General features: G+C 47.2%; 1 protein-coding gene across 3 annotated transcripts in view; it reads left to right on the forward strand.

The window, feature by feature from the left end:
- The window catches only part of Plekhb2 (pleckstrin homology domain containing B2), a 26,139-nt gene extending 20,657 nt beyond the window's left edge, over window positions 1–5,482 (forward strand). For all 3 annotated transcript variants that reach the window (XM_013351077.2, XM_005359916.3, XM_026785491.1), the window contains exon 8: window positions 2,558–5,482. In XM_013351077.2, the coding sequence (XP_013206531.1) occupies window positions 2,558–2,697 (140 nt within the window). In that variant the 3' untranslated portion in view covers window positions 2,698–5,482. The remainder of the gene's footprint in view (window positions 1–2,557) is intronic.
- The last annotated feature ends 4,405 nt before the right edge of the window (window positions 5,483–9,887 follow it).

Consider the following 9,887-nt stretch of genomic DNA (forward strand, 5'->3'; position numbering starts at 1 on the left):
AGAGAGAGAGAGAGAGAGAGAGAGAGAGAGAGAGAGAGAGAGAGAGAGAGAACGAACTAACTGGGAATGTCATGGGTGTTTAAACTCTCAAGTCCCATCCCCAGTGACATCTCCTCCAGCAAGGCCATACTTCCTAATCCTTCCAGAGCAGCTCAGCCAACTGGGGATCATATTCATATTGATATAGAAGTAACTTGAAGAATTGATATTGGCTGGATGGTGGTGGCGTGTGGCTTTAATCAGTATTCAGGAGGCAGAGGCAGGCGGATCTCTGTGAGTTCAAGGTCAGCCTGGTCTACAAAGCAAGTTCCAACACAGCTAGGGCTGTTATGCAGAGAAAACCTGTCTTGAACCCCCCCCCCCCAAAAAAAAAGGCGTTGAAGATACAAAGAATATATGAATAGACATAAAGTCACACAAAGTAGAATGTAACCAAGGGAGTACTACCTCTGCAATGTCCCAAGATCTGTAGTATGCTAACCAGGCCTGTTTCCTATTGTTCTTTTTCATTGTAGATCTGCATAAGAGTGATCACTAATAACTGTGTGATTTAGTCAGTACTAGGCTGTCGTAAAATCACCTTCTCTAATGAGATTAGTCTAAAACTCCTCAATTTAACCTCAGGAAGATTCTTAAGACAGAAGTAGAAAGCAGCCACATTCTTTTCCAAAATACCACAAGCATAGTCTCTAGTTAAGTTGCTAATGTTGTTCCCTTCCGAAACCTCTTGAGCTTTCATGGCCTACATTTTCTCAGCACTGCTGTGTTCTAAGTGTCTACTAAAATGACTCATTCAGCCCTACTTCCAGCATTCAACTGCTTTCCTTGTCCAATGTCCCAAAGTCTTACACAATACTCCAAACGTGGACACTTTTGGTCAGACCTGTGACAGTAATAGCCCATTCCCGGATACCACTTCTGTCTTAGTTACTTTTCTATTGCTCTGATGAAATACCGTGATCAAGGAATATAAAACTTATAGGAGAGTTTACTGGGGCTTATAGTTTCAGAGGGTGAGTCATGACCATCATAGAAGGGGACAGGCAGGCATGGTGCTGGAGCAGTAGCTGAGAACCTACATCCTTATCCACACATAGGAGGCAGAGAGACAGAGCTAATTGGGAATGGTGTGGGCTTTTGAAATCTCAAATCCCAGTCCTGGCGACACATCTGCTCCAACAAGGTCACACCTTCTAATTCTTCCCAAACAGTTGAGCCAACTGGCGGCCATTCTCGTCTCAACCACCACCTTCCCCTAATAAGGTTCTTATGAAGGATGATCAGCTTCATCTCTACAAGCATGTACCGTCCTTTTGCCTTTTAGATAGGTTCTCACTAGGCAGCCCTGGCTGGGCTGAAACTCGCTGTGTAGTCCAGGCTGGCTTTGAACTCACAGATGTCCTCCTCTCTCTGCCTCCCACACGCTAGGATTAAAGATGTGCACCACCATGCCAGGCCTCATGTACCATCTTTTAAAATACAGTTCTTATTTATTTATTTATTTTAAATATTTATTTATTATGTATACAGTATTCTGTCTATGTGTATGCCTGAAGGCCAGAAGAGGGCACCAACCTCCATTACAGATGGTTGTGAGCCACCATGTGGTTGCTGGGAATTGAACTCAGGACCTTTGGAAGAGCAGGCAATGCTCTTATCCTCTGAGCCATCTCTCCAGCCCCTAAAATACAGTTTTTAGATTTATTTATTTACCATGTATGAGTGTTTGGGCTGTGTGTGTGTGTGTGTGTGTGTATCAGGGGCATGCCTGATGTTTACAGAGATCAGAAGAGGGCATTGGATCCCCTGAAGCTGTAGTTATGGATGTTTATGAGGTACCATGAGGATGCCAGGTCCTCTGCAAGAGCAGCAAGTGTTCTTAATCACTAAGCCATGTCTCCAGACCGTAATTTATCTCATATATATGTGAGTCTTCATATATAACAGTGTCTTCCTCAGCATATATGTGATGGGTCTTGGGGAGATTTGGGTTGAACTCACTGGAACCACCTGTTAACACATTAGTGAACACACTGGTCACATGGAGAGTAGACACAGTGTTTGTGTAAACTGGTCACTTGGAGAGTAAACAACAGTGTTTGTGTTAAGGGCTCCATATAGCCAGACTTTCTTTGGACCACTTATTATTATTTATGAAATTATTATTATTAATTACGAAAACTTGGTCATAACTTAGGTTCGCTCCTTACTAGCTCTTAAAACTCGAATTAACTCTGCCCTCTGCTATGTGGCCTGCTACCTCTCTTCAGTTCAGTCCCTCTGCATTTCGCTCACAAATCCCTGCTTCTCAGAATCCCCCCCCCACCCCCACCATGCAGTAGTTCCTCTCTCTCCCCAGGACTCCTGCCTATCCTCCTGCCTACTTATTGGCCATTCAGCTCTCTGTTATCCAATCAGAAGGTGCCTTGGGCAGGTGAGGAAGGACAGGCACGTCTTCCTACAGTGTGATAAGCTATCCCTCAACTGCACCATCTTTTCCATGAATGTTGCATTTCCAGGTGACATCTTAAAGATCTCTTCTTCTCTTCTTTTATAGGTGGAGTCTATGGACAACAGCCTGCCAATCAAGTCATCATCCGTGAGCGGTACCGAGACAGTGACAGCGACCTGGCCCTGGGCATGCTTGCTGGGGCAGCCACAGGCATGGCCCTGGGCTCTCTGTTCTGGGTCTTCTAGAGCCTTCAAGGTCTTCTGTGCATCGCTTCTGTTAGTCCTGTGTGCAATAATTGATCTGCAGGGCATTTCTGTTTGTGACAAGTGTCTTTTGTAATAATTTAAATAGTTCTTTTGGAGGTGGTAATCTGATGATTGTGACTGACCTGCATGGGGACCACAGAGACGACCTTGAAGTGTACTATAAGTGGGAATCTGAGTTCTTTGGGGGTACTGGCTTGCACCAAGTCTTTCTTAGGGAGCTCTCGGATGGCCTTATGTAAACACACCCATTTAAATGGGCATTTTCTGCTCAGTTAGGTCCGGTACTTAATCAAGGGATGATTTTCCCTGCTATGCCAATAATAATGCTGATGGAGGAGGATATGAATGAGTGTGGTAAGAATTCAGCTTCTTTAACTGTGAAATTTCACTCTACACCTGGCCGCATATTACCGTAGAGCTGTGGGCTGGTGGCCCCTCAGGGCGGCGTGTGAGAACCCTATGATCTACCCTCAGTAGCTCCCAGGCGCCTGCCAGATTGACTGCTCAGGATTGAAAGGGACACTCGCTCCCTTTATAACTTATGCTCCAGGAATCTGTCCAGTTTTATTCGCTTGTTATTCTTCTGTTTGCTTTTCCTGGGAATAATTGGAAATCGTCTCAAGTTAGGACTTGATTTGAGCCTCAGAATTTGGGGACCTTTACCTTTAAACCCTGCTGAATGAAGAATAGTGAGTGGCAAGTGGGCCTCCGAGAGGCTGGCATCTGCCCAGTGATGTGTTGCCAGTGTTTTGCTTTAGGTTTGTTGGTTGCCAGCTCAGTGTGTCTGGAGCCTATTTTTCTACTTGCAGAGGAAGTATATGAGGGGAAGGAGGGAGAGCCTTAGTTCTATTGTACCTGTGTCAGACCCGGGGCCCAAGCTGCCCAGAGCACTCTTGAACTCCTTGAGAGGCGTGTCCTGAGCAGTGGTAGGGCCCTATGGCTGTCCAGAGTGTGGGGATGAACCAGAGCTGGGTGGGGACGACTCAGGTTCCTAGGGAGACATGAGACTGGGTCGAGTCTCAGGGGTTTGTTTTAATCCATGTTAGTGGGGATCCAGTCCCTCCCGTTTTCATGCCTGACCCACTCATACTAGAAAAGCCTACAACTAGAAAGTGCCCACATGTGTGATGCTCTGGAAAGCCCACAGTCCTATTCTCTGGGGAAAATGTATTTCTAATATTAGAAAATACATGTTGCACACATTTAAATCTTCTGTTCATGTCGTAAAGCTTCTAAGTCCAGCTTTGTGACCGGCGTGCTGTAAACTGTGTCCTTTCACAAAGGGGGGAGCAACACTGTGAAGGCCCTCTCCTCCACTCACACGGCCCCCTTTCTCCAGAGTGCTCCCAGTGAGCACACACTCGGGCTGTGCCCAGCCCGGCACGTGCGTGCTGCCTTGCTACCCTGCTTGGCAGCTTTCTCTAGGTCAGTTCAGTCTTGAACGCATCTCCATGTGAGACAGTTGCCAAGTAGATGCGATGGTGCCCCGTGGTGTTTTTCTGCCTACTCCTAGGGGACTTGTTGACACAGCACTGCCCAGTTCTGGCTGAAATTTGCTTCTCTGTCGTCTCTGGTAGAGGGCTTTGTGGCAACATGGTTCTGATGGTTTATAGTGTCACCTTGATGAATGTAATGTTGATTTCACATCCCGTGTTGTAAGAATGGCTTTCTCACAATGTTATCATTCTTAAACTCCATGCTTTACTTACAAAACATTAAAATCAGTTTTCAGTATTGCATAGGGACATTAATTTTGAACGTAGTTACTGGGGTTCCTAGAACCAGAGAGTGTTTTTTTTTTTTTTATTTTTGGTTTTTTGAGACAGAGTTTCTCTGTGGTTTTTGGAGTCTGTCCTGGAACTAGCTCTTGTAGACCAGGCTGGTCTCGAACTCACAGAGATCCGCCTACCTCTGCCTCCCAAGTGCTGGGATTAAAGGCGTGCGCCACCACCGCCAGGCTACCAGAGAGTGTTGAATCATGCCCCTGAAGTGCTATTGAAACAGAATTGTCTCCTACTGTCCCCTGGGTGTGCCCTGCCTAGACCTTGGCCCCAGTGGAACTAGCTTTAACAGGCAGTCATAGCTGAGCCTGATAGTATCTTGCCATCAGTTGCTTGATTCTGGAATGAAATACATTCTGGATATGAAGAATGGACTCAGGCATTTCATTTCCTCGGCTCCTATCCTCATAGATGCTGTCCCTTTGATTGCATCTGCCCTGTTATTTGGCTCCTCAGTCAGTCATGGGGTTCATGAGTTGGCGGGAGTCATATGTTCAGGGTTGAGGAGCGTTTCAGGTCCACGGACTTTTACTTAAAGACCCAAGGCTGGAAGAGGTTGGCTGCCGACATACGCATGACTGATTTCATTGCGCTCTTAGTTCCTTGAGTTAACAACTTTCCATGTGAAAGATGGGAGCCCGAGGGCCATGTCTCAGATCATCACTTGTCAAGAAGGCCCAGCTTCGCGTATGTTAGGTCATGAGTGCCCACAGTAGCTCGTGGAGCGGAGGAAGTTCCTGCGGTGGAGACAGGATGATCCAGACTTATTTTCACATGTGTTGTTGCTCCTATGTAACCTTTCATTTTGCCTTCTAGTCTGTGTAGATGAAAGGCAGAAGACATAGGCAATCTTCTTGTGATTGCTTTTGCGTTTCTGTTACTCTGCTGTGTCTACAGAGCCTGTTTCCTCCCCCCCCATGTGCACAGCGTGTGTATGTTTGTAAGTGAACTTGTTAAAATATTAAATGATCATTAAACTTAAACTATGTTTCGTTGTTTTTTAAAATTATTTCATGGTGGCTGGAGAGAGAGAGTTAAGTTCCCATCATGCAAGTATAGGGATCTAAGGTCAGATCCCTGACATCCATGGGAAAGCTGAGCATGGCTACAGACATCTGTAATCATAGACCTGGGGCCTTGGAGAAAGGACAGCCCTAGAGCTTGTTGGCTGGCCTTCTAGCCAATCAGCGAGCTCTGGATTCATTGAGAGACCCTGTCTCTAAAGATAACACAGAGGATGGTAGAGGATAACACATGACATCAGCTGCTGGTCTTCACACAAACACATACGCATAAATTTCTGGCCATGGTGGCACATGCCTTTAAACCCAGCCCTAAGGAGGTGGAAGCAAGAATATTATGAATTTGAAGCCAGTTTGGGATTATATAGGGAGAAAAAAAAAGAGTAGCTCGGTTTCTGTGTTTTCTGTTGTCAGCAGAAGAAACCCACCCATCCTTTTTCTTTTCAGACTTCCTTTTATTTCATTTTATTTTTGAGATAGGGTCAGCCAGGCAGTGGTGGCACATACCTTTAATCCCAGCACTCAGGAGGCAGAGGCAGGTGGATCTCTGTGAGCTAGAGGCCAGCCTGATCTACAAATATAGTTCCAGGATAGCCATGGCTGTTACACAGAGAAACCCTGTCTCAAAAGAAAAGAAAAAAAGCTGGAGCTGAAGAGATGGTTCAGTGGTTAAGAGCTTGCTCTGCTCTTGAAAGAAAACCAACCAACTCACTAATTCTTGCGGTATATATGGGAAATTTGTTCAGGTTACCGTTGTTGAGGCTGAGGCTCAGAAGCTAACTATTCTGAGGAATGGGAAGTCAGTCATTTTAGCGTGTGTCTGCATTGATGTCACACCACATATGATTTGTGCAAGAACATGTGGTAGCCTGTGTGGTCACACGTCAACAGTGGCTGTGAGAAGACTTCCTTGAGCAGATCAAATTGGCAGAGTTCCAACCAATCTCTCTGGGTACATGGATGTTCTGTGTGGTCCAGGGAACCCACAGTAGCCAGCCGCATTTTCTGAATGAGTGAACCTATTATGTATAGCAAACCAAAGCAAAAGAAAAACAAAACAAAAGAACAGGCAAAAAGAAACAGATAGCAAAGCATCCAGCAAGAGCTGACCAAGGAAACCCCATTGAGGAAGTCCGAGTCGTAGGCAGGGTGGAGCATCCCCTCAGACTTCTGTGTGAAGGAAAACAACGTGGGCAGAATATAAGTCAACAACTACAACACACACCAACTGGGGCATGTTTGGCGTGCACCTATAATCCCAGAGCAAAGAGGAGGAGACAGGCAGATCGGCAGGGCTCACTGTCCATTCAGTTTAGCCTAATTGGTAAGTTTCAGGGGATGGACAGTGTTCCTGACAACAATCTTGGAGATTGTCTTACCCTCTGGCCTGTATGCTCACACACAAACACATACATGAGTACATGTGTACCCAATACACACAGGCATTGGATTACACACAAGCACAGATTTTTCTTAAAATGATCTTCAGCATTCTCAACTTTTAATGGAGGTCATTTTTGTATTAACCTCCTTCATTTTGACAGTATTCAGTAAAACCAGTAGCACAAATCACCTGTGAACTGCTGGTCCTCCCCCCCCCCCCATGGAAGAGGGGGGTCAGGACTTTGTCAGTTTGAGCCAAAGCTTAGTTAGTAAAGTGCTTAACTTGCAAGCATGCAAACCCGAGTTGTACCCCTAGGACCCATGTCCAAAGGCTGGACACAGTGGCACACTCTTGTAACTCCAGTGTTGAGTGGACAGAAACAGATCCCTGAGGCCAGCCTCCCTAGCCTACTCAGTGACGTCCAGGCCAGCGAGAGACCATGTCTTAAAAGAAATTATGGAGAGTACCTGTGGAAGGACCCTGAGTTGTCCGCTACGTGTACTGACAACAGCACACAGCCACGTCTTAAAGATCTCAAATCGGAGTCCAGAGGGTCTGGGCTTGGGGTCGGGTACGTTTTCATACCCTCCACTAGGGGATTCTGTGCTTCTGGCTCCCAACCCAGGCCCTGCTTAGTGCTTCAGACACACACCTTCCTCTGCCCAGGAGTTTCCAGCCCCCACATACCTTCTCCTGAGGTATGGGGTGAATTCCTCTCTTGGATGCTTTTCTCACCTTGTTTCAGCTCTACAAAGGACTAACATTGGATGGGCATGGTTGACCCAGGCCTGCCAACCATGGCTTTCCTCCTCTCCTAGGTCCCCAGCCAGTGGGAAGGAGATGAGTGCCCAGCCCTGGCTTTACACGGCTCTGGGTTACAGGTGGAGATCCGAATTCAAAGTTTCCAGGTTCTCATATCTCTGATTTCTCATATCTAGGGTTTGAGCAGAGATACATGGTTAGTAACAGAAGAGGAAATAACTTAAAAGAAAGAAACATTTCCAAGCTTGGAATTGATTGGAGCTGGAGCCAGATGCAGCCTCTAAAGAGACTGTGTGTGTATGTGTGTTGTGTTTGTGTTCTGTGACCATTCATGGGTCATTTATGTATGTTTTCTTCTTTTTCATTACTAGGGGATTAAATTGAGGGCTTTGTGCATGCAAGGCAATACTCTGTCACACATCCTGCGTTCTTTCTGTGCATGCAGCTTTTGGTTACACACAGTCTAGGATAAAGGCAGTAGTGGTGGTAGTGTGTGCTGAGGTGGGGTGGGTATGGTTATCTCCTGCAACTGGTTTCTTTCAGATGTTAATTTTGATGCTTCTAGAATCCCCCACACACACATACACACTCCTGCCCTGTCCTCCTTCCCACTGAGATAAAAACACCTGTCCAGTGTCCAGTGAGATGCAAACCAAGGTCACTCACCTTGGCCCCCAGGAAAGCTGGCAGCTCAGGGAGGTCTAGCCCAGCTTGGCAATCATAGTCACCAGCAGTAGGCCATGAGACAGAGATGTTGTTAAGCAGCCAAGTCCATCACATGGGTACCTGATGGGTTTCTAGGGCAGGGGAAGGCTGAGCCTTGGATACTCGTGGGGAGATACTATGATCAGGTTCAGTCCCTTTTCAGAAGCTGCCTCCATTCACCTAATGGAGGATGAAACCTGCTCAGCAGAATCTGCAGGAAGGACCGTAATGGGGTGGGTATTGAACTCAGTTCTCCATTGCTCTTCTAGACCTGGATGAGCATTGCCTCTTGCCTTTGTTTCCTCCTCTACATGTTACAGTCTCACCTCCTAGGCATGTAGAAGGTATACAGATTCCCTTCTAGCCTCTCCATTGCTCTCCTGGGCCTGTGGTTCCCAAGGATCTCAGCCCCATAGCTCGGCAGTCTCTGAGAATCCCTTAGACCAGAATCCAAACCAGCCCTCAGCACGCAAGTTAAGTTGGAGGAAGTAGCTGAGGAAGGGTTTCTTCTCTGCCTAGACCCTCCAGCACCAACTTTCTGTTCTTCCTCCAGGCAGATGCCACTTCTGGGAGCTGCCACTGGGTGTCAGAGTGGCCCCAGGAAAAGCCCCTTTTTGTCACACAGAAACACAAATCCCTACAGAGTGGCCTAGAGCTAAGGTTTAGCACATAAGAAGAAGTGCTGGGTTAGTTGGGCTGAGGAGACACCTCCCTGCACTCCTGTTTCTGTCCTGAGCTGTCCTGGGAGGCCAGCCTGTCTGTTGCTGACATTCTAGGTGCAAAAGGATGTCTGATGAGGTGCCAAGCCCTAAGAGTTGGGACCTCCCTTCCCTGCTCTTTCTGCCACAGTGGCAGACCCTAGGTGAGGGAGGGAGGGATGTTCACACTGTAGGCACTGGTGGTGGGCCATGAGCTTCCTCCTACATGCGGGCAAGTGGCTACCTCTGTCTGATGATCGTTTTGCTGTCAGTGTGAAGTTAGCCTCCGTCAGCTACATGACTGGCCTGGACCTGACTGTTTGTGTTGCCCCTGTGCCATGTGGGACAAGAAGGGGTTCATAAGAGACCATGGCCACTAGCCCGAGGAGGCAGCGTCTAGTTCAGTCGAGTACAGAAGTAAGGAGCTTTAGAGAAAGGAGGACTGGGCTGTCTCTGTTCCCCACCCACATCCTCTCCCAGCCCCAGCAGCCTCCTTTGTTTGGTGGATGACCACAGCAGGTGGCCTGGGGGGGGCAACAAGGTGAAAGTTGACACACAGGTGGCCACTCAGAGGAGTTACAGCCAAGAGTGCAAGATCATTGATTAAAAACACCTGGTAAGAGCAACTCAAGGAAGGGAGGAGTTACACTTGACTCACAGTTCAAGGGGAAGTCAGGACAGCTGGAGCTTGAAGTAGCTGCTCTTAATAATGTCTCTGCCCTCAGAGAGCGGACAGAGATGCGCTTTGATGTTTAATTCACTTTCTCCGTTGTTAAACCTGCTCTTCAACAGGCCCTAGCATGTACTTGGCTTCTTT

The sequence above is a fragment of the Microtus ochrogaster genome, linkage group LG2 (genome assembly GCF_000317375.1).
Source record: "Microtus ochrogaster isolate Prairie Vole_2 linkage group LG2, MicOch1.0, whole genome shotgun sequence".
Taxonomy (NCBI): domain Eukaryota; kingdom Metazoa; phylum Chordata; class Mammalia; order Rodentia; family Cricetidae; genus Microtus; species Microtus ochrogaster.